This window comes from Balaenoptera physalus, assembly GCF_965194825.1.
Source record: "Balaenoptera physalus genome assembly, chromosome: 8".
Classification (NCBI taxonomy): domain Eukaryota; kingdom Metazoa; phylum Chordata; class Mammalia; order Artiodactyla; family Balaenopteridae; genus Balaenoptera; species Balaenoptera physalus.
In genome coordinates, this window is record NC_138887.1 from 80501175 (window position 1) to 80526952 (window position 25778).

Below are 25778 nucleotides of genomic sequence, written 5' to 3' on the forward strand. Positions count from 1 at the left end.
TGGTGCTGGAAGAATTAGACAAAAAATAGGCAAAAAAGAAACATGATATAAACTTCATAGATTATACAAAAGTTAACTGAAAATTGATCATGGACTTAAATGTGAAATGTAAAACTATAAAATGTGTATAAAAAGCATGTAGGAGGAAATCTTTGAGATTTAGGGTTGGGCAAAAAGAGTTTTTACGTTTGACACCAAAAGCACTTCCCATAAAAAGGAAAAATTGATAAATTGGACTTCATCAAAATAAAAAAAAATAGCCTTGTGGAAGACCTTGTGAAGAGAACAAAAGATCTAATTAGGAAAAGATCTAATTAGAAAATTGGAGATATTTCATCAAATAGTATATGCAGGTGGCAATAAAGCTCATGAAAATATATTCAACATCATTAGCCATCAGGAAAATGCAAATAAAAACCACAGTGTGATATCATTACTCACTTATCAAAATGGCAAAAAAAAATATATATATATATTATGTATAGCATGATAACACCAAATACTGGTGAAGATGTGGAAAATCTCATATATTGCTGGTGAAAATGTTAAATGGTTCAGCCACTCTGGAAATCAGTATGGTAGTTTCTTGTAGAACTAAATATTTACTTACCATATAACTCAGCAATTACACTCTTGGCTATTTATCCCAGTAAAATGAAAACCTGTGTTCACTCAAAATCCTGTACACAAATGTTCACAGCAGCTTTAATTGTAATAGGCAAAAAACTGGAAGCTACCCAGATGTCCTTCAGTGGGTGAGTGTTTAAACAAACTGGGGTACATCCATACCATGGAATTCTACTCAGCAATAAAAAGGAACAAACTATTGATCCATGCAACTACTTGGATGGATCTCAAAAGAACTATTCTGAGAGAAAAGAGCCAATCTCAAAAGGCTACATACTGTATGATTCCATTTATATAAAATTCTTGAATAACAAAATTACACAGATGGAGAGCTAGTTAGTAGTTGTCAGGGCTTAGAGATGGAAGCTGTAAGTGGAGTGAGTGTAGTTATAAATGAATAGCTTGAGAGGGCCTTGTGGTGATAGTACACTTCTGTATATTGATTGGTTACACAAATTTAAAGGTGTGATTCAACTGAATAGAACTACACACACACACACACACACACAAACACACACACACAAATGAGTGCATGTAAAATCAGTAAAATCTGAATGAGCTCAGTGGACCACACCAGTGTCAACCAATGTGTTTCCTGATTCTGATATTGTACTATGGTCATGCAAGATGTTAACACTGGGGGAGGCTGGGTGAAGGGTATGTGGAACCTCCCTGTATATTTTTTGTACCTTGCTGTGAATCTATAATTATTTCAAAATATAAAAGAGAAAAAGGGAGGTGGTAAGATCTGACAAATTTTTTACAGGGAGCCCTAAACATCCTATCTAATGAACCATAAAGGTTGCATCTGTGTGGTATGCTTCCCAAAGTGTAAAAATGATGCAGGGCACTACATTAGTCACGCAAATGGCATTTTGTATGTGTGTTGTATATATTTTCATTTCTTCTTTATGCTCGTCAAAGAGATTTTCACTGATGTCTTTGAAATTACGTTCAGGAAACTGAGGATTCCATTTGTGATTTCTTATCTGTGGCTGCCATAATTTATCCTATGAGATTGTTGGTTGTTTTGCAGTCTTCAAATAAATTTTATTTTCTTAAGCTGCTCCTGTGCACCCCATACTGTGAAACATGTTCCTGTTTTGAAAAATGCGTGACTCTGACCTGAGATGTTTGAATTTGATCTTTTGATCCCTCGTTATTTGTCGCTTCATGATGTCAGAAGGCCTGAGGCATAGCATGGTTCATAGCCGAAGGTAAAGGCATTTAGAACAGAGTAAATGTAAATCCATAGAATCGGGTATTGCCTCTTCAGCTGCAAAAGCTGCATTTTACTTTATAATACTGGTTTTAAGACATCACTGGAACATGATGTTAAAGTATCATGTAAGTTAGCAAGTGAAAGGCAGCACGTTATCCTCCCCAGGGACATCATTTCTACTCTTTTTGTTTTTGAAGCTACTACTTTCTGAGCTTCTCCCATGCGCCTGGCAGGACCCAGTGAATGAATGGGATGTGGATTTTAGAGTAAGATAAAAAGAGTAGGTGTGTGACCTGGACAGAGTAGTTTAGCTTTTCTGAATCTTAGATCCTCATTTTAAAAACTAGGGGTAAAGTGTTTTCTGCCCTAGAGTGCTTTTTATAAAAATAAAATAAAATTACATGTGAAAATTCCAAGTACAATGCCTCACCTAAAATAATTATGCAGTGATTTAAATTTTCTCCTTTTCTTCTGTTGGAGGGTTATTTACATAATATTTCTGAAAATATTTTTGGAATTCATCTTTTTTTTTTAATTTTTTTTTTTTAAACTTATTTATTTATTTATTTATTTATGGCTGTGTTGGGTCTTCGTTTCTGTGTGAGGGCTTTCTCTAGTTGCGGCAAGTGGGGGCCACTCTTCATCACGGTGCGCGGGCCTCTCACCATCGCGGCTTCTCTTGTTGCGGAGCACAGGCTCCAGACGCGCAGGCTCAGCAGTTGTGGCTCACGGGCCTAGTTGCTCCGTGGCATGTGGGATCTTCCCAGACCAGGGCTCAAACCCGCGTCCCCTGCATCGGCAGGCGGACTCCCAACCACTGCACCACCAGGGAAGCCCTGGAATTCATCTTTTTAAAAAAAATAAATTTATTTATTTTTGGCTGCGTTGGATCTTTTTTTTTTAACATCTTTATTGGAGTATAATTGCTTTACAATGGTGTGTTAGTTTCTGCTTTATAACAAAGTGAATCAGCTATACATATACATATATATTATATGCGTTGGGTCTTCGTTGCTGCGCGCAGGCTTTGTCTAGTTGCAGCGAGCGGGGGCTACTCTTCGTTGCGGTGCACAGGCTTCTCATTGTGGTGGCTTCTCTTGTTGCGGAGCATGGGCTCTGGGCATGCAGGCTTCAGTAGTTGTGGCTCGCGGGCTCAGTAGTTGTGGAGCAGGGGCTTAGGTGCTCCGCGGCATGTGGGATCTTCCCGGATCAGGGCTTGAACCCGTGTCCCCTGCATTGGCAGGCGTATTCTTAACCACTGCGCCACCAGGGAAGTCCCTGGAATTCATCTTTGGAAATGACTTCTAGTGACATTTTCCTGCCCACATTGGAGAACCAAGCTTATGGCTTCACAGGACAGTCTCTCCAGGTTTTTCTTCTTTTTCTGTTTTTGCTCAGTATGAGCTCAACATAGTTCTTTCTTCTTTGCCTGGTGAGAAGCAATGGGTGTTGGCTATTTGACAATGGGGTGCTGGGGGTAGTATGGCTGCTGTAATACTGATTCAGCCTAGAGGTAGGAGCACTCCTAAATTAAGAAGTATTTATGGTAAGACCAGATCAAATGCAGGGATGATGGGTGATGTGGCTCATATTAAAAAGTTGTTGCAAGCATTTTTGTCCTTAATGCATTGCATATTTCCTTTATTGAATTAATTATATTAAAAGTTTGAAAGCATATTTTATCGAATAGAAGCCTAATTTATTTCTGGCTTATAGAATCTGTTCTATTACCTTAACATCAATGCCAGATATTCTATGTATTACAATACTGTAAAGTCATGAGACTGGTCCTGTGAGCCACAGTTTCATCACTTTATAGTCCTCAATAAACAAATAGGTTAGAAACCCAAGTAAGTCACATGGAGCTTGTGTGTTCCTATATACTGGTGAAGTGAGTTGAATTTACAAGTCACCTGTACTCATCTGATATTTCTGTGTATGTAGGATTTTATTCACAAAAGCATCAAAAATTAGGTTAAATAGCTTTCCACCACTTCTTTTTCTATTGTTGATTATTTCATTTCAATCATATGGTTAATTCATAATTGGAAAACAAAACAAAAAAGCTATGGAAAAGAGTGTTGTGTCCAGGGGGCACACGCCACTCTTTAAGAACTCAGTTTGTGGGTCTGAGTCTTTCTCCTGGGATTGAGGAAATGGTTTGACTATAAAACTGCCATTAGCTAAAAATAAGCAAAATTGCCTGCAGGATTCATGGTAGGTACAGCCTTGAAGAGTAATAAAAGCCTGTTTTAAATGAACTCCTAAGGACACAACTTAAGCCCTAGAATGGCTAGTCAGGTTTTATGTTTATCCCTTTTGATTATACTTCCGTATATTCCTGGAGAACAGTGTCCGAAAAACGGTTCATTAAAAAATTGTATTGAGCTGGGGTAATTTGGGGCTTATTGACCAAGTCTAGGAGGTGGGGCTGCCCGATCAGGTGGCCCAGAAACAGCAAAGAATGGCACACCTGTCTTCTCTGCTTCCCTGTACCATGTGGCATGAACTGATTTCAAAGACCATACGGTTGGTTTCATTTAAATAAATATGGCAGTTTGCATGCTACTCCCCCCCACCCCCCATAAAACAAGACAAAACTAAACCAGTAACTTGGAGCATCAAAGTTGATTTTGGAAAGAAAAGGCACCCTCCTGAAAATTAACTTAAAATGAGGTGTGCACAGTATGGGAAGAGGGGACCGAGAAGGTGTTGATATGTTTCTCATTTCTGAGGGTCAGTAGGTGCTGGTATGCTCAAGGACTTTCCTTCATTGTGTTCAGCCCTAGCTGACCTGGTCCATGGGGGACTGCGGTTGGGGGTCGGTGTTAGAAGAGACAGACTTTGGCATCTGAGTTGCTCCAGGAACACTTTGCTGTTTCTGGAGGTGGAATAGTGAATTGAACTAGTCTACCTGCCAAAAGAGAAGACAGGACGTCCAAGGAATGTCATCCTTTCTCCATTTCTTTTTCCCTGTGTTTTGCAGGAATAGCTGCAAATATTGGTGCTTACTATTTATTACTATCGAAATGAAACATTGATTAAGTACTTGCTACACACAAAGTATTGTAAATGACCTAGAATAGATGTTTGAAAGGACAAGTCTTCTTGGAGAAGGAGGACAAGAGCACACCCTCGGTGGGGAAGTTTCCAGGAAGGCTTCCTAGAGGCTGTGACCTTGAGTTGAGTCTTGAAAGAGGAGTTAGCCAGGCAAAGAAGGAGAGCCTGGGTGACCTTTGTGTCCTTGTGGGGATGATGGAGATGGAGGGAATGGAGGAGATCTGGGTTTTTCAAGAAGGGACCAGCATTTGCGAAATCATAGGATGAGATTATCCGGCCATATTTGGGAGAATTCTAAGTGCAGCATGTCTGCAGTGTGGGGAGTTTGGGAGCAGCAGCAAAGAGAATAAATAAATGAGTCAAGGCCAGACCTGAGAGTTGTATATGCTAAGAAGTTTGAATTTTATAGTAAAGTTGAGTGGTTTTCAATCCTGGCTGCACATTAGATTCCTCTTCCACTTCCTACCACCAGAGACTCTGATCCTACTGGTCTAGAGAAGAGAGCTTGGGGATAGGTACCAGTATACACTTCAGCTGGGTTGAGAACCATCAGTCATTGATAGAGTTCAAGTGTGTGAATGAGGTAATAAGACCTGGATTTGAAAGAGCGTACACTGGTAGCAGTGCAGGAGGATGCCTGAAAAAGGACCCTGTCCCAGCCAGAAGCAGTGAGCCCGTTGTAATAGTCCAGGTGAGGAACAACCAGCAGCTTAGCTGAGGCAGGAGTGGACGGAATGGAAAGATAATTGGAAGAGAACATCTGGAAAGTGGCGGCGGGGAGGGAGCGGGGTTGGGGGGCAGTGATGGAAAAAGGAAAATGTGGTCAGCTTGCCATAGAGAAGTCTTATAAGATAAGGGTTGAGTGTCCCCTTGGATTGGGCACTTGTAGGCAGCTGCAGCCCAAGAGAGTGACATTTCAGTGGGATGATAGAGGGAGAAGCGGGATAGCCTTGGTTGAAGAACTTGAACCTATTTAAGGAAGCATTCGAGTTCATTACGATCAGGGAAAGGTGGATAACCCCAGGGACCTAGATGGAGTTGCAGGAATGAAGGGAAAACACTGGAAAGGTACGTTGGGGCCATGTTGTGAGGCCCTTGGGTGCCAAGGGTTAAGTTATTGGTAATGATAAGATGCAGTTCTCTGCTCTTAGGCTAAATGTTAACTTGAAAAAAGAGAGGATTAAGACTAGAAGGGTGAGACTGGGTGGGGCTAAGGCTCATTAGACGGCCAATGCTATTTTTTTTTATGGTCCTGATGATTTTTAACAGCTATTTTAACAACAGAATGATGAAAATGTGTAGTATTCTGTCTCCCTTGGCATAATGTGGCTGCTGAAAAAGGTCACAGCTAATAGGAAAAGTGAGTTTTATTGCTTGATTGTGGATTCAATTTATTTGTGTGCTTCCTGTTTACATTGCCACGTTGTTTTCCGAATTGAACTAGTTGACTAGGCCAAGCGTCTCTGCAAGAGAGTTTGTGTTTAAAAAAAGTGCTCTGAAATTCTTCCCCACCCTGAAAATACATAATATAAAAAGCTGAAATAAATGTACAAGTGACGTGTAGCTAGTTTAGGCTTGTTTTTATATTATTTTAGTTTTGTAAAGAAGAACCATCTGTGGCTACATATGATGGTTTAGATCAAGGTTTCCCAGCCTCGGCACAGTTGACGTTGTGAGCTGGTTGATTCTTTGTTGCGCATTGTGGAGTGTTTAGCAGCACCCCTGGCCTCTGTGCACTAGAGACATGTAGCACCTTTATCCCCAACCTGTGACATATGAAAATATCTCCCAACATTACAAAAAGTCCTCTGGGTGGGGAATTGGAGGGGGAAGGCAAAACCACTCTAGACTGAGAGCTACTGGTTTAAATATATTACAGTGATTTAACCAGAAAATAACCACTTCTTCCTGCTGCAGTATGGTTGGTTTTCATGATGCTCGTGGAATCTAAAAAGCTTTTTATCACCAGAAGAAAACTAATGAATGTTTATAAATTCCCTTGTCGAAAGTTTATTTAAAAATATTTAAAGAAAAAGGAAAAGTGACTTTACTGGTTGCCTAACCATTTCCCTGCCTGCCCAGCTTACCCACTTTTTCATTTAGTTCCTGGATCTGCTATCATTTAATTTTATAAGGACAGAGTTGATTTTTTTTCCCCCCGGGCCATTAAGTCCTCAGTGCAAAGGATATTATGAATTAGAAAGTGTCCAAATAATTCTGCCAGTTTAGACCTGTATGTGAAAATGTGGATTTCATACAGGACCAGGTTCTAGTGTTAGTTTCACACCAAATGCCTTCTGACTTTGAGTAAGCCACTTTAATCTTTTTTGTGCAAATTTTCTTACATGTAAATGAAAGAGAGAAAGTAGATTATCTGCAAGTTTGCTTCTAGTTCTAACTATCTAAGATTGAAATCTTTTGATTGTTTCTTTGGGTTGCTCCTCCCTCACACATCCCTCAAAGCAGTGCAACCCAAAATGTGCTCTGCAGGTCACCAATGGTCCAGAAACAACGATGCCGGTCTACAATGAGAAAAGTACAGAATCGGAGAGTAAGCAACTAGAAATGTTTATCATGATTCTAGAAAGTAATTCTATACCTCTTACATATAATAATAAAAATTTATATTTTGCCTTAATCTTTTAAATTTAATTTTTATAGTAATCTATTATTATTTTTAATATTTTATAAATTTATTTATTTATTTTTGGCTGCGTTGGATCTTCGTTGCTGCGTGCGGGCTTTCTCTAGTTGCGGCGAGTGGGGGCTACTCTTCGTTGCGGTGTGCGGGCTTCTCATTGTGGTGGCTTCTCTTGTTGCGGAGCATGGGCTCTAGGCATGTGGGCTTCAGTAGTTGTGGCACGCAGGCTCAGTAGTTGTGGCTCGCGGGCTCTAGAGCTCAGGCTCAGTAGTTGTGGCGCTCAGGCTTAGTTGCTCCTAGGCATGTAGGATCTTCCCAGACCAGGGATCAAACCCGTGTACCCTGCATTGGCAGGTGGATTCTTAACCACTGCACCACCAGGGAAGTCCTATTATATTTTATGAAAGTATTGGCCCACATTGGATTGGAAAAACAAAAGCAAAACAAACCTTTCACTAGAGGTGGTTTGAGAAACACTGCCTCAATGTATGATGGAAAATTTGCTTTGCCTCTTTTTCTACCCTGGCCAATAATAGTTATTTAATATATTCCTCCTCTGGAGTTTCAATGAAAAGAGGGACAAGATGTTGCCTGTCTGCCCTATTAGCAGCATAAAATTGGTGGTAAATAGATTTTATTATAAAGAAATTTGCCTTACAGAGAATAAGAAATAAGTCTGGAGTAAATCTGAGGTTCCCTTTGATTGTATGTATATGTGAGTCTTCACATAGCTCATGTTAGTGTCTTGCATTAAGATGACATGTTTATCTTAGAACATGAACCCAAAGAGCAGTGAAAATGTCCTTTCTAAAATTATCTTATCCCCAAGAATCCCTTACATATGAAATCTACTAGGATGCTTTGTCTATTGGAGTCTCCAAAACCAATCAATGCTGTTGAGGGCAGGTAAGGTATGGATTATACTTTTGAAAGAGGTTAACGCCTATATTTTTGAGTCTACTCATTCATTCAGACTCATCCAACATTTGGGAAAATCTATTATATGGACTCAGGTGTGGTAGACTGACATGTCAACAAGGGCAGTTAAGCAATGAAGCTCATCATAATTTGACCTGGGTCTTTATATGTTAAACTGTGGTGGAGAAGCCAGCCTTCCAGTTGAGTTATTTGAAGCAGAAAACATTGCTGGGTTCCCTGCATTGTGGACCACTGGTGCCAATACCTTTTACCCCATTTTGGGTGGAATAATCCAGAGAGGTCTGCCCTACTCCTGGGAGCCCTTTGCACATGGCCTGGCATTTTCTGGGAACAGTCTCTTGCCCTGCAGTTCCTGCCTGGTCTATATGGGCTTGTAGTACATTTCCTCCTTCAAAGTAAAAAAGGTAAACTCTTTGCCTGCCCTATTACCAGCATAAAAATCACTCTTTCTTTCAGTTTTTTTTTTAATCCAGAGGATGAAAATATATAACATATTTGGAAACGCCACTGGCAGACTTGGCAGGCATTTCATATTTACTTGGACTTAACGTGAGTTGGATTTGGTCCTCTGATTTCCCCACCTCCATCTCTCGGAACAAGTTATTTATTATCCGAGTGAGTCTGTGGTAGGGGATCAGACATGCGCATGGCACGTCTTTTGTAAGTACGTTTGTTCCGTAAGATTTATGCTAGCCCAAATTATTTTATACTTGTTTTCATTGTTGAAAATTTACTGTGTTCATTCTGGGTTTGGCATAAGTATTTGTAGTGTGCTAGGCGTGCCTGTGGTTGAATATTTTATCGCTGTAACACTTCATGCAAAGGAAATTAAAAAATATAGAGTGAAAGCATTTCCCTAATATGGTTCCAATCAGCTGTGTACTTTAGTAATTTGATTTGTAGGAACTAGAGAGAAGAGTTGTTACTGAGCTCTTTTCAGTCATTCATAATTCTCTGGGAGTTCAAATCATGGTTCCAAGTTTATGAAAACATCTATTGAAATCTTAAGTCCTTTATTTTTCTGTTTGTATGTATTGAGGTTGTTTTTTTGTTTTGTTTTGTTTTGTTTTTTTATTACCACTGCAGTATCTAAACGAATTCAGAGAAGGAGGTGAGTCTCCTCTTTGTATCTTGGACAAGAAAAACTGATGTGAATTGAGGTTGATTGGCTTGGCAGAAGTCAATCACTGGTACAGAGGGGCAGGCCCTTTTATTTCTGCGTTATCCCATGTGTGTGTTCCTGCTGCTGTACTCTTTGGGCTAAGCAGTTGGACTATAATTGGTAAATCCCATTTGCCTGGTGTGCTCCTAATAATCTATTGTGCAGTTACTAGTGTCATAGCCAGGTGCATCTTCCCCGAAAACGTAACTCACAAGGTGGAGGGTGTTATTTGGGCAAACTAATTCAAGATCTAGATTGTGATCCTTGCATCATTATTTCTTTGGCTCTTTCTACAGAGACTTAAACTTGTTTCCTTTTTTGAGAATCTCTGGCCTTTGACTTCTGTTTTTGCCAATGAATGAGCATGACTTCTGTTTTTGCCAATGAATGAGCATGACTTCTGTTTTGGCTAGTGAATTAACATGTGATAATCCATATATTGTTAGTTTCAGATTTCCTTAATCTAGTTCATACGTAAAAGTAAAATCAAAGTGAAATATGAAATCATAGCTCTTAGAGCTTGGAGGCAAGGCTTGGAAGGTTTCATCTGTTGAAGACAGTAGCTTGTCAGGAGTCTTAGATGGGTATAGAATTTTGCAATCATTTCCTATATTTTAATTGTTTGCTTTTATTTCTTACCATGTTTTAGATTTCCCTCTTGACCTTCGGCAATCTTAAATTCATGTAGTCTTGTGTAAAATCCCCTTTCACAGTGGTGTTTTGAGCCCTGGTCCTCCTCATACTTAACTAGGCATAAATAAAGTCACGAGGTTATGCATTTTGGCCAAGAGAGTTCATCAATCAGTGGTTTTCCATGTGGAAATATAGTCTGTGAGGTTAATCTTTTCAGTAGTCAAAGAATTAATGTAAGCGAAAGCTAGGTGGATATTCAGAAGTCTTAGTTGTGTTTGGAGGAAAATAGCCAAGGAGCATGGTGGTTCCTATGATCGCTAGTTCTGGCTTAGAAGACATAACTTCTTTTGCTTCAAATATAAAGGAAACCCACATTCATTCTTGGCCTTTCTTCCTGCTTCTGTGTTTCGTCTAGGTTGTACCTATGAAGGAAGTACCTATAACAGCTCCTTCAAATGGCAGAGTCCTGCTGAACCCTGTGTCCTGCACCAGTGCCAGGTAAAGTCCACCTATTTTACTCTCCAGTGACAAGAAATCCATAAAGTCCTCTCCAGAAACCCTTTTCAGACATCACAGAACAAAACTCCAAAGAAAAAAGCAAAACAAAAATGAGAAACAAATGAAAAACCAACTGTATCCTTGTCCAAATTTATCGTGACAGTCACCATAACAAGACAGTTACAGGATAGATATTGCATGGGACTTGCTTCCAGAAACACACAGCAGAATTGTTCACCATTGTTAAACTGTGCCTGGAAAAACTCTGAGAAGATGCATATGTCCTTGGGGAAAATTCATGTCTTCCTGTGAGTCAGCTTTGCAAAACACGAATTCTTATTAGCAGAAAGAGGTATTGTTAGAGGATATATGTTTCCCTTTTTTTGATTTAGAAACATTTTGAGCTGGAGCCAATCTGCAGACTGTGTTAAATCAAAGTAATTAGTACATTGTAACCTCAATGAGTTCAACGCAACAAATTTAAGAACCACCAGTTCGGGTCCTAGGGAGCCCACTGTGCCTGGTGCTTGCTGAACTCTGAAAAGAGCACTGTTTCCCTGTGGCTCTAATCGTTACAGGTCTTAAACAGGCAAGATAAACCAAAGGGGAAATGAAGAATTGAAATTTTCGAATTCCTTTTCTTTAAAGAAATACTTTGTTAAAAAAATGCTCATCTAATTTTGACATAATTTAAAAATTTTTCTCTGTAGAGAAGATGCTGTTAAATCATTTTCCCCCAGTCTCATTTCACTGTTCAAGGATATACTTTTGCATTTAAAGGAGAACCAAGGTTAGTAAGATAATGCATATTTCTCTCTGATCTTATCGCAAGTATATTGACATTTAGTTTATTGAAATCTGAATTTTATGTAATCACGTTCTTTGCAAAAGCCCACAGTGGGCATGTTCACTCATAAGATCTTCAGTTACTTGTTCAGTTAAATGTTCAGTTTATTTATGTAGTAATCTAAATTATTTATGAAAATACGCAGTAGTTAGAACAGATATGAATAATAGATTAATTGACTCAATAAATATTTGTTGAATTTTTACTCTGGGTTATACATGCAGTCAGCTTTATGGAACAAAATAATGACAGCAATGACTTTTAATAACATGAAAAGCCCACATTCATTCTAAAATTTGCACCACCCCATCCCCACCCTGCCTCTTGACCGATGTGATTTCCAGTCTTTGAGAGGGACACTCCGAAAGCCATGGTTACACTGTCTTTTAAACAAGACGATTGCATGCCTTTTGGAGTGTAGTGTAACATTTTTATACAGTAGTCAGAGGTCTTGACAATCTTCAGGTTGCATGGACCAGTGGTGAATTTTGCTGCCTTTGGATGAAGGCTTTGTTTAGATTAAATGGAAACTATTATCTGGGTGGGAATATTCTGTTGACTGAATAACACATCAAGCCTTCATCAGTTGTGAATATCGGCTTTGGTCACTAGCCATTCACCAGCGGCCAGAGAGAATGATGCAGGAATATCGAATTATTACTGGAAGAGATCTTAAAGACCAACATCCCTGGGAGTCAGGAAATGCTGAACTATAGAATGGAGCGCAGAAAGGGGACGTTAGTTACCAAGAATGAACTTTGCCTTTTAATTTTTTCCTTTTATAATACTTTGCCTACACCCTGTTAGCTAGTTTAAAAATATTATTTCACTCAATAACCATAAAAGCAAACTTCTGTTAAGGTAGTTACAAAAAGCTGTTCCTCTGCTCAGCTGGTACCTTCCCACTCTTGCTTACTTTCTTCCTTCTTTAGGGAAGGAGACCTCATCTATGAATGCAGGAAACGACCGCTTACTGGTACCCATCAGGGAAGTCTTCCTTTAAGATGCTCCTCTGCACAATGACACAATTGCAACCTCTGTCTCCAAGATCTTCTCTTCTCAGGGCGTAGAATCAGTATCAGAAGAGAGAGTATAGTGTAGTGAGTAAAATATGGGCGTTGCCATTCACATAACTTGTTACTTAACCTCTCTAGACCACACTTTCATCCCCCACAAAATGAGATAGTACTACCTCATAGGGTGGTCGTAAGAATAAGCAACACTGTCATTTAAAACACTTCTGGTTGAGCCTACAAGTACTGGGTACAACTAGATACCAGACAGATAACAGCTAGTCTAATGATCTGGTTTATTTCCATTTGAGTTGAATTCTAGCTTATTTCTTATGTCTTCGTACTGAAGGAGTTCTGATGGTGGAGAATTTACCTTTATTTTCCACTTTTAGTGTCTTACTGGAAGAGGAAGATTTGAAGATCAGAGACAGGAAATTCATGCTGGGAAGTAACCTGAATCCAACATCTGGATTGCAGATACTAAAGGGAAATTGATCCTGGGCTTTTTGCATTGCTTCAGTTACATAACTAAAGCCCAGTTCCTTTTTTGATGTTGTATGTTGCTGGTATTTTGGCATTTTTTTCCTTCACAAATGTGATATAGACCACAATAAATTCCCCTGGTAGTGGAAGCCTCAGGTCTGACAGATACGAAGGCAGTTAGGATATAACCTTCCTTGTTGGATTGAGATGATATGGTAGCAGAAACGATGAAGAAAATTATCTAGTTGTCAAACTGTTACATAGCTTTTTGTCTTTCGTTACCACTCCCCTGAAAACAAAATTAAACAAACAAACAAACATACAAATCCATTTTATAAAATGGGTAGAGAATATAGAGAAAAATGCTTCAAAGACCAACTCTGAAAATTAATTTAAAAAATGTTTCAATCAACATTAAAATACTAGAGTCCCAAGATCAGTTTGCAAATGAGTCCCTTGATTTCATTATTAAGACCGAAAGTATCTATTTTGACAGAACATAATATGAACGTTAAAATAGTTTTATCTAATCTCTTCATTTGATGACTGACAGCCACACTGTCTGCGAGGCCCAGAGAAATTTCTAAGATTGCAGAGCTGGTGTCTAGTTATTCCTGGAAGGGTGGTGAGGATTTAGGTCTCCAGATGCCAGTCTGGAATATTGTTTGTACTCTGTGCCTTATAATTAATGGCTTAAAGTGCAATAACAATTACAGAAAATATAGTAAGTGTTGAAAACTTAAAACAATTGTGAATGAACAGCTAGACTCTGTTAGCTACTGACTGGCAGCATAGAGGTTTTAAATACTAGATTTAAAAGAAAGAAAGAGAGAGGAAGGAAGGAAGGAAGGTAGGAACGGAGGGAGGGAGGGAGGGAAAGAAAGAAAGAAAGAAAGGAAAGAAGGAAGGAAGGAAGAGAGAAAGAAAGAAAGAAAAAGAGAGAGAGAGAGGGAGGGAGGAAGAAAGAAAGGAAATTAGAGTCAAAGAGAAAGAACTAGGACAGGGAAGAGAACGGGTACAGGATTTGTACTTCGAGATGGGGCGAGCTGGGGCCATCAGACCTCATTTGTGCCATATACCTCTGGACCTGACACCCATCCCACCTTTGCACTTTTTGTGTTTGAATTCTTCTCCTACTAAGTTGGTTACTTTCCAAAAGTGAGTAAGTCCTCAGTGGGAATTCTGGGCTGACTTTCCTTGCGGCGTTCTGTTTTTCAGGAAGGAGTTGTCACAGAGTCTGAGGTGCGATGTGTCGTTCATTGTAAAAACCCTTCCAAGCATCTGGGAAAGTGCTGCCCCACGTGTCCAGGTAACATTCTCAGGAAGGGGAAGGCGGCGAGGCTCCCTGGTACAGTACAACACTGTTGAAATCCCTCTGGGTTCTCACAGGAATGCATGATTTTCCCCACTCCTGACTGGAATTTTTCTCACTTTACGTCTGTGTACCTAATGGGTTAGGAGAGCAAACTCCTTTTCATAGAAATGTCCGGTTGGACTCTGGCGTGTCCGGGATGACTGCAACGTGCTGTAGGTCTTGGCAAGGATGCTTCAGGCTCCGGAGGCCTGCTTTCCACTCCACAGGGCCACAGGTAACGCTTATTTTGGAAGGAAAGGCTGTGGCTTTCGCTTGCTTCCAGAAATGTCTTTTTTACTGCTTCATATTGCAATACCTTGGCCAGAGCTCACCTTGGTGATGAGGTGACCAGATGTTTTCTGAACACCTAGAGCTGTGTCCCTAAGAGGATTTAGCTTAGGGCTTTGCTGGTCTCAGTTTTCTGCGTGGTGTAGTGAGTGGGACCCACTGTCTTTTTAGAGGGTCCCACGGCCTAGCTGACAGCAAAGGGATCTTTCCTTTCCAGTGGGTGGAGTGTTTCCTCTTACTTTTCTGAACAGGATTACAAAGGCCTCCTGCATCTTTTCTTGCCCTTAGGTACCAGCCTGGGGATTTTGAGGTGAGAGATTTTTTTCTGATCCCTTAAGCCTCTGGCCCATGCTCTTCGACAGATGTTCTGCATTTTGGGTTTTACTCTGAGTGCTTTTCCTCACTGGAGGCCATACTCACAACTACTTCTCTTTGCTTTTGAAGTTGATCTCCAAAGGGCCTTCTGTACTGCGAACCTTCCCGGGAATTGGTGAAGGCATCGCCGTGGGATGCTTTGCGAAGATGAGCTCTTGGTCCCTTCCCCTCCGCACACTCTGCCATGTGCGCAGACCGGGGCCCTTCCAGAGTCCAACCTTCCCTCATCTTTGAATGACAATAAGGACAGTCTCTCTCCACTACTTCTAACCTTTCTGAATTCCCTGGACAGTCTTTATTGAGCCAAACTTCCTTTTCACACTGGGATTTGTGTGAAGCTTGTATTATTGGATAAGCTTATGTGAAGGCCAGAAACCAGTTGAAAGTAAAATAATTCTTTCCATAATTCACTTATTTTGTATCTATCAAACAGAGTTTGCTTGAGTACTTTTCCCCTCTGAATGCACTGAATGCTTTACATCATGTAACCATCCTCTAAAATGCCTAAGGGATCTTTATTAGGTTAGCTCACTAATACTCTAGTCTGCACATGAAAATCACCTGGGAAGTTTTAAAAAATAAATCCTGATGCCCAGGCTGCCTCCCAGACCAATTCCATCAGAGTCTCTGAGGGCGACACTCAGGCCTCCCAGAAAATTACTGTACACAGCCAAGCTTGAGATTGATAACAGAGCAAATTTTATATGCCCTAGAGATTTAAAAGGTATTGAAGCTCTTAAATATTAATTCAGTTCTGTTGAGTAGACTGTTGCTTTATTGATATAGAATCAACTTGGCATATATAACATTCCTTCTCACTTAGGAGATAGTCATATTTTTAGTCTGCCTTTGAAAGTGTGCATATACAAACAGCAGAGTGAATTTATTTCAGCAGTTGAAGTTATCATATTTGAGCAGTTGCTTTTCTCACTTTGTGTTTTTTTTTTTTTTTTTTTTATTTTATTTTTTTTGGCTGTGTTGGGTCTTCGTTGCTGCGTGGGAGCTTTCTCTAGCTGCGGTGAGCGGGGGCTACTCTTTGTTGCGGTGCGTGGTCTTCTCATTGCGGTGGCTTCTCTTCGTTGTGGAGCACGGGCTGTAGGCGTGCGGGCTTCAGTAGTTGTGGCACTCAGGCTCAGTAATTGTGGCTCGCGGGCTCTAGAGCGCAGGCTCAGTAGTTGTGGCGCACGGGCTTAGTTGCTCCGCGGCATGTGGGATCTTCCCGGACCAGGGCTCAAACCCGTGTGCCCTTCATTGGCAGGCGGATTCTTACCCACTGCGCCACCAGGGAAGTCCTCTCACTTTGTTTTTGAGTTGAGTTCCCAGGAAGGAAAGGCTGAGCTCCATGATTGCATATATCATAATGCTAAGTCCCCACCACCATCCCAGTGAGGGATGAGGTACTGTCTGTAGTTCATCCAGGAAGAAATTTGACTCCGTGAGGATAAGTACCTGCCCAACGCCCAGGAGTGAGTTACGGCTAAAGGTGGGCTTGGGATCTGGCCCCTTTTCTTTCTTGGCCCCCATACTGCACTACCTCCCCCTATCCCCACACTGTGATAATTTTGCAACTTGGGTCCAGATGCCCTAGGAGGCAGATCTTTAAAAGTTAGCTTGCCAGTGCTACACACCAGCCCCCTGACACCTGGGCAGGCACTGTGCCCTTGGTTATGGGGTCAAGAATCAACTTTACTCTCTCTCTTTAATTTCAAAGGCCAACCTTTGGGATGCAAATCAGAAGACTCAGAAGAGGCCACATCCAGGATGCATTATCCTGTGTCTTGGGAAGGAGCCTTCAGCCAAGTCTAGATAGGGACAGTTAAGCGAAGCCTTGGGGTATTTTCCTTGTAATTCAGAAGGACTGGCATCTGTCACTGATCACAGAATGGTATTCCGCATAATGACAAACACATACAGCTTGTGGTCAGTTTCTCCCTGAAACAGATTTCAGGGCATTTTTGGTTGCCTGCTCCTTCCTTTTCATCTGACTCTTTGCTCAAGGACGTTGGGTTGTGATGGGAACAGTTTGCGTGCAATTTTCATTTAAAATTTCCTTATTTAAATTGTCAAATGTATATTGTGCAGTTAACCTGTCTGGCAATCCATATGACAGAACCAGTGGTGCAAACATATATGAAAGCATTGGAGACCCTTTGTTGGAAGTGTCCTTTGAAAAGAGACGACTGGGCACCTGCCATTATTAACGGGGCTGAGATAGAGCCACTGGGAGGGTCCCAAGCTTACCAAGTCTCCCTGCATCAAAGGGAACAGCAGGAGGTGGCTGATGACTGGCTCTGGGTGTGGGCATCAGAAAGACCTTAAAGCCGCAGTTCACTCAGCCATTCAGCTTCAGTAGCATTTGCCCCCGTGTCTTTCAGTTGAACAGAGGGCTCCATATCTAGCTTTAAAATGAATAGGTCCAGTGGCCAGGTCGGGTGGTTATGGGCAATGCTCATATGTTCAGATGTTCCCTTTGTCAGGAACCAGCTGCTTTGAGGGTTTGGTGGGTTCTGTTGATGACTTCAGTGGGCAGGCCTTGAATACCTACTCTCAGGGACATGAGTCAGTCTTTCACAAGAGCCCCCTTTGCTGAGTTTCACCCATTGGAAGTGCTGCTTCCAGCACTGTCTACTATGTGGAAAGTGACCTCAGCTATTCTGGCAAAGTACCTCGTGAGGACAGTCCTGAGGGAAGTGGATTTGCCATTAGCTGCCGGTCCTCCCATGGCCCAGGTGACACAGGGTTGCTGGCCAGCCCGTGCTTCCAGTCATCTGTGAGGTCACTTGAGAATACAGCAGGGACCTGGCCGTCTTTCTGAATAGGAGGCACCTCCTGGGCTTTTGGTCCTATATTTAGCCAAACTCAGTGGGACCATCATAGGCCCTTTAACAGCACATAGGGTGGGACTGAGAACCTGTGTGGCACCTCCAGCCTTGCCTCTGTCCTTTCTTGTCTTGGTGCCTGACCCTCTGTACGGTACGGCCAGTGGGTCAGAGCTGAGTTCGTGTCCCAGCTCTGCCACCTGCCCAGCTGAGTGAGTTGTTTCTCTCTCTAGGCCATGTTTTCCTTGTCTATGGGGACAGTGGTAAGAGTCTGTGCTTTGTAGGCTCACTGAAGACGGAGTGAGATCAGGGGTGTGAAGGGTCTGGTAGAGGCTGGGGGCACTTCTGGGTATTCTCCAAGTGGCAGCTATTTGTGTCATTTGCTCCTTAGCTCAACCATGACTTCTGTTGCTTGACCTTCTCTTTGCCTCTTCTGACCCCTCTGGAATTTGGTTGCCTGGCTGTGGTTGGGGTTGTCCCGGTGAGCTCCTCAGACTCTGCAGGGCTCAGAACCCTGCACTGATGCTGCCTAGGCTGACCTGGCTTCCAATGTCTTGCTTGCTTTCTAGTATCTTCGGGTTTCTGGACCCATGTCAATCTTTTGTATTCCATATATATATAATTTTGTATCTATATTATATCTATCTATCTATCTATCTATCTATCTATCTATCTATCTATCTATCTACCTATCATTTTACCATGAAGCAGTCTTGTTCTCTGGTTGAAGAGGACACTGTGCTAGGCGGGGGTGAGGGTGGGGATGGATGCACAGTGGATAGAAGGATAGTGTCAAGCTGAATCAAGGCTGCTGCCCTAAATCGAAATTCTTCTTTGCTTTCTAGGCTGTGTGTTTGAGGGGGTGCAGTACCGAGAAGGGGAGGAATTTCAGCCAGAAGGAGACAAATGTACCAAGTGTTCCTGTGTTGTAAGTACTGCCCTGGATGTTCCAAGGGCGTTCCTTCTGGTTAATTGTGGCTGGGACTCACCAAGAGCAGCCCTAAGTCTCCTTATGGTCTCTCCTCCTCTGCCTCCTGATGTGGAGCCAAGGGAAAAGCTCATCACTCTAAGGCGGGTTTCTCAGCCTTGGCGGTGCTAACATTCTGGGCTGGGTGGTCCTTTGTGGTGGCAGCTGTCCTGCGCGTTGTAGGACGTTTAGCAGCATCCCTGGCCTCTACCGTTGGATTTTAGGAGCACTCAGCCCCTCAGCTGGGACAAGCAACAGTGTCTGCCGACATTGCCACGTGTGTCTTGGAAAATTGATTGACAGCCACTGGTCTAAAGAGTGAGGGAGAGAGGCTGATTCCCTCCACCTACATTCTTCTTTGGGAAGACATGGATTCTCTGTTCTTGGGCCCGAGAAGCTTCTTGCTTAGGCAGCTGTTGAGTTCTTTAGTGCAGTCAAATGGGAAGCAGATGGAGATAAATGCAGCTTGCTTCGGAGAGAAGCTGATCTGAGGATTGGTCAATTATGTTGAGGGGAACGGACAGAAGGAAATGCCTCTAAACCATGGATTCAGGGCGGAGAAGGGATTAGTGAGACAAAACCATAGACTTGCCTTTCTAGGCATTGTTGATTTGTAATTCACATGCTAAGGATATCTTCAGAGTGCTTAGGAATGCAAAACGGAATTTGGTATAATACTTTTAATTTTATAATTTTAAAGAGATCTTTTTTATTAATGTCTTTTAAATTTGGAGTAAACTCATTGGTGGTGATGGTGGTAATGGTGATGATAGGGAATCTAGTCTTAAACCGCTGCTCCAAGTTATTTACAGTAGTGAGTTTGTACAACCATATATTTTTTAAGCTCTTAATCTTTTGTAATAAAGAACATACAGTACTCATCTCAGAATATTAAAAAAATACATGGGGAACTTCAGCATCCTAATTTCACCAAAGCAGAATCATATGTGGATCATCATAAATCATAGTATTTGTCATTTCTCTACATGTCTTTTCCAAAATATTTCCCCCATACTATAGCACATATGCATACACAACCTAGAGAGTCCACATTAAAGTAAACATGACCAAGGGTGATGGTTTTTGCAGGGGGAAGGAGGAAAACAAGGAGAGGAGGGAAAGAGAGAGAGGATATTTATGTCTATATCTGTATCTGTCTATAGTCACATACTCAAATGCACTTAAGGCATTCGGATTCCATGTGTTTTTAAACACACTGCGTGCTGATCGAAACACACTGGAGGGCCAAGTTCAGGCCCCTGCAAGTCCTGCTTTCATTTTCAACTGAAGAAAGAAAAATCCAAAGATGTGGTTGCTTGCCCAAGCTTTCCTGCTTCGTGAGTTCCTCCAGACCTATATTCTACATTATTTTCTATATCCCTATATTCTAATCTCCTACATTCCTATATTCCTAATCCTCTATTCTTTCTAGTTCTCCACGTTGCCACCCTCAGCATGTAAGGGGCAGCTAATGGTGTTGACTGTGTCCCTGACATCAGTCTGTGAGTTACTAGCACAAGGAGAAGGGACCGTGGAGCTCTTGCTTGGGGACAGGACATCTGTGAGTTGGCTTGGGTATCGGGAGGGTCATAAGAGCAGTTTTTCTTTTTGTGAATATAAAAATTTGAGGCATAAGCTTTCTTTTTTGCAGCTTTTTATTAAAATAAATTGGTTTTTAATATGCTTTTATTTTGCGATCTTTTGATGTAGTACACTCATAAAAGAGATAATGTTTTAGCAGCAAACGGCCCTGTCCTGAGAGTGACAACTGGGCAGATGTTTGTTTAGAAGGCAATATTGCAAACGTGCGGTCTGGCTCTGGCCCTGTGAGGCTCGGAGTGTGTGAGGGTGTAAGGAGGTGGGTAGGTAGCAACAGTGGGCTACAACATATATGTGTATGTATACGGGTACATATATGTGCGTACAAACACGGACACCAGTATTTTTATATCTCTGAATATGAATGTGTATAGGTACATACACAGACATCAGTATTTTTATATCTCTGAATGTGAATGTATATACGTACATACACGTACCCGTGTAGGTATTCTTCCGCACATCTTTAGAACACTGGACCACTAGCTTTTCCCTGAACCCATTACTTTCTTATGCCTCCTCTTCTTTGCTCATGCCACTGCCCCTGTGTGGAATCCCTTTCTTTTCCTCCTTCACCTGGTCAGTGCTTGGCCTTTCAAAGTCAGTTATCACCACCCATAGCAACTCTCTGACCACTCCATCCCTCCAGGCAGAAGCAGCAACTGTTTTCTCACTTGTATTCCTGAGGCTCAGGGCTCTCACTGGCTGGCTTACCTGCCATCTTTCCCTCACAGGCACACACATGCACACACAGCACACACGCACACACACACTTCCAGGTGAGCACTTGCCCCGTTGTAGCACGGTTACTGGATTATTTTCCTGTTCTGCGTTAAGACTGTGTACTCCATCCGGGAGGGAGGCACGTCTTCTTACGCTCATCTTGCCCACCTCTGTGCTCAGCACTGTGGGCGCTCAGTGATGTTAGCTAGCGCTCTTCACTTGCTTTCGTATCTCTATCTTGTGATGGAGTACCCTAAAACCAATAATCTCTTTCCTTCCAAACTGTGACAATTCTGCCCTTTACAGCTGGCCAGCTCCTTCTTGCCCTTCTTGCCTGGGAGAATAGTTATTGTTAGATAGATAGCCCATTCTCATTAGATTACTGTTTGCCTTGGAGCATACCCCATGGAGTCATGATGTGTAAAGCATCTCTAGTGTATATTACCCACCTCTGATGGATGAGCTGCCAACTCTTCAAGGTAACCCCCTCTCAAGTAGATATTATATACACCATGAAAATTGTATTGTACCTCTAGCCCCCTTTGTTACACTCTCTAAATTTGTGAAAATCTGTCTACCCATGTTTTTGGGATGTGGTGACACAGGCAGACCACCAGAAAGACACTTCATCTGATTGAGATGGATTCCTTGGATGATGGAACAAATGCCTTACACATGACTTTACATCCTTGCTTTAGGTCAGGATAGTATATACAGCATTCCAGACAGTTCAGAACATGCTAATGTTTGGAGATTATCTGGAGAGGATTACACAACCACTCGCTCTTACCCATTACAGAAGCAGAGCTTCTCTGATTTTTAGGCGAGAGTAACATCATGATTCACATAGAAAATGCGGTGCTTCACTATCACTTGTTAAACTGTATCATCCCCATTTACCTATTATAAATAACGACAGAGTCAAGAGAATTAATTCTCTGTAGAGCTGGTACTAGTCAGGGTGGCAAACACTTGAGTTCCTTTAGCTGTTCCTTAGAGTTGTCTGAGTCATAGCAGAGTGCATTCCTCATGTCACGTGTTCAGTGTGAATGAGTCCTGCGTTCATTTTAAAAACGAAAGAAGATGCTTTTTTCCTATGGCAGAAGCAAAGAATAGTTTATAAAGTATATCGAGCAATTGGTTAAAAGTACTCGGCTGCTTCTCCCTTGTTTAAGCTTGAGCTTTTATGACCTGGCTAACTGAACAGCAAACAGTTCTCTGTGCCTTTGTTCATCACATTTTCAGGGAACAGGCTGGTGGCAGTTGGCACAGACTTTTCTGGAAAAGCCAACGTCTTCAGGCTTGTAAGGCTAAAGACCAAAGTGCCAACGAGAGGCATTTGTGTTCTCTTTCACCAAACTATTTTAAGAACCCTATGGGCTCCGCATCCTTGGAAATCGCTCACTGAAGGCAGGGAAGCCCACAGAGGCGTAGGACACTCTAAAAAGAGTGGCAAGTCCTCAGTCTGCAAAACCAGCCAAATTAACCGGCCAAGATCACTTTTGCTGACAAAGGCGTATTCAGTTCTGAGGATTTTTACTAATAAACATGGCTTGTTAATGGGCTGTCTGTGATGAAGGAGCTGTACTTTATTGGCTCTTAGAACCCCTGAAGTCCATAAACACCTTTGCTCTCACTTACACTTTAAATACTGCAAAGTGCTGTCTCCCAGGGAAAATGAAACTCCTAGCAAGGTTATTTGGAGAGAACAAAGGAAACGCAGATCTTCATGGTTCCCGTTCCTCTTAGACCCGATTCCTTAAGATGCTCTGCACAGCCTGGTGTGGTCCGACCTCTGCCAAACTCTCTGGCCCCATCACTGACCCTCCCTCGTTCTGTCTGCTCTGGACTCTGGGCAGATCTTCTGGATCCTTGCTCCACAAAGCGTGCACCCAACCAGCAGTGTTGGCCTCACCTGAGAGCCTGTTGGAAATGCAGAAGCGTGGGCCCTACCCCAGACCCAGAATTGAAATCTACAGTTTAGGGAGATTTCTAGAAGATTCCTTTAACAAATAAAGCTTGAGGAGCCCTGGTCTAATATCTCATGGCCTTTACCTCGGCTGCTTTTTCTTTCTTCTCTCCTTTTTGCTCTATCGTCTGGTGCCGCATACCTAGGTAACGCCCGCTCATCCTGCACTTGGAAGCTCAAACATTCCTTCTTTCCAGAAGCTTGTTCTGGCCCCCAAGACCAGATCAGGTCCTGTTGCTGAACCCTTTAGAGCAACCCATACTTTACTTCCTAAACGTTTAAAATGACTTGTAATTATGTATTTTTGTGTGTGATGATTTTATTTAACTCTGTGAGGGTAAAATGGTAACATTTGTATCTTCAGTGCTTGGTGCATAATGGATCTTCATAATAATTGTTGAATTCAGGAACGAACGAATGCTGACTTTGATTGCCCTTTCTTTCCCCACTGCCTCTCTCTCCCCTCTGCTACGATATCTCCCCCCTGCACATTTCGTCTTTTCCATTTCTGAAGGGAAGATGGGTTTATGTTCAGCCACTGTAGTACTTATTATAAATCGCTTTGTATGGAATGTGGATGACTTCCCTGAGGATGTCTTGTTTGAAAAGTGTTGTCTAAGCCTCAAAGATTCCCACTCCTCATGGCAGCAGGAGGATGCAGTGGCCAGAAACACCTGCCAGAGACCGGGACCACTCGCTGTGGCAGAGCTTTGAAAAGAGACTGTAATTCTCTACCCTAAGAGTTGACCTTGCCCTGAAATATGGGGAGATGTGTCCTACCTCGCCCTGCTCTAGTCTGTCCAGCTTCAGATTGTACTTCCCTGTAATAGGACACAGTGGGACAGCTTGTCATTTCTGTGGTCACATGATGCCGGGGCAATCCAAGTTACATGTTAGCAGTCACACCACTGCTCCTCTGACATGGGATCTTGGGACCCTCCATGCCTGAATCCTCTCACACGGCCTCTGCCTTACTTTTGGTAATTTGTGCAATTTGGCGCATTTTAATGATAGACTGTCATTATATCTTCCCTGTCCATGGGGAGAAATTTGGCCACATCCGGGCAATAAATTGGAGAACTGAGCAATTATCGAGTGAATTAGATCAATGTGGGCAGTTTTTCTAAGCAGTGTGGGCCAAAAACCTTCAGAGTAGTTTGCAAAACTAGTCTGAAATATTGATGTAATTGCTGCAGTGTTCCATTTTGCACTGTGGTTGTACCATCACTCTGAGGACAAAAAGGTCTCGGTTTTGAACAGTCGATTGAAAAAAAAAGGCTTTTACTTAAGGGCTGGATAGCACTTGGCCACTAGGAGGGGTCTCCAACTTGCTTAGAAAAGTGGCTGGTGCTCTGACTGCGTTTGGTTAGACCATGAGGTCCGGAATCTTGGGGTTTTATGTTAGGATGAATCTGAGCAATTGTGATTTCTCTGTCAGCCTTCTATTGGAAGGTCTACTGTAATGCCATTCCCTTCAGGGTGACTCCATAAATGTACAGCTATTTGTTATAGGGGTGTCAAATTCTTGCTTCTTGAAAATAGCACCAAAAGAAGGCAAAGCTGACTTTATTGCTTACTGTGGTCATCGATGATTACCTTGATGGAGCCTTAAAATAATATCTTGGAAGGAATAGGACAAAGGTAGGATATTTTTGAGGTTCTTTGTGGGGGTCTGGATTAAGGTGAGTTTTTAATGTAAGGACTTGATTTGGATTGGGCAGTTTTCATGATATACTAGTTTAGAATTGGTGGAAACTAACGAGGTGGGAGCTTCAAGGCTTGTCCTAAAGCCTTCATGAGTCTGGTTGAGTTATCTGTGTTACTAGTTGAGTACTTTCAGTAAGTTTCTGAAATCAACAGGAGGCTTAATTTTTTTGATGTTAAAAAGATTGGGAATAACTGTTGTATATTTAAAATTCTGTTTCAGCCCTGTCTCATGTATTTTCAGGCCAAACCCTGAATTTTAATCCCCATATATGTCTTTATTTTTTGTGGTTTCTAAGGTTCCTTATGCTTATTTCTTTATATAATTTATAGTTGAAGCATCCTGTAAAGTTATTTTTCTACATAGGGAGCCACCATCTGAAAAATGAGCCTAATAGGGAAAAAGTTGGAAAGGAAATTTCATGTATGACATTTGAGCATTTATAGGAAAACACACAGTTTGAAAAGAGATCAGCAAATGATTTGTTTATAGAGGAATTACTGATAATAATAGCTACTTTTACTGAGTGTATACTCTGTGCCAGATACATATAGTGCTTTAATGTTAATTTTCAAGATTGTCCTGTAACCTAGGTGGCATTAGCCCCATTTTTTTGACGAAGAAACTGAGATTTGAGAATTTTAATAGCTTGCCTGAGGTCAAAAAGTTAATAAGAATTGAAATCCTGAACTGCCTGAGTATAAAGTCACATGTCATTCCTATCCCATCTACCCTCTCCCTGCCACCAACCAGTGTCATTTTGAGATACTATGTATGGTTGTTTGTAGACATTTGAAAGTGGGACATGCCATTTGAATCTGTGGAATGAAGAGCAACCAGATATTTCGAGGGAG

General features: G+C 41.8%; 1 protein-coding gene across 3 annotated transcripts in view; it reads left to right on the forward strand.

Annotated features, from left to right (window-relative positions):
* BMPER (BMP binding endothelial regulator) overlaps positions 1 to 25778 on the forward strand; it is a 255137-nt gene that overhangs the window by 49511 nt on the left and 179848 nt on the right. For 2 of the 3 annotated variants that reach the window (XM_082471850.1, XM_082471849.1), the window contains exons 4-6: positions 10700 to 10782; positions 14344 to 14434; positions 18807 to 18889. In XM_082471850.1, coding sequence (XP_082327976.1) covers positions 10700 to 10782; positions 14344 to 14434; positions 18807 to 18889 — 257 coding nt within the window. The other variant, XM_082471851.1, reaches the window with a different exon arrangement.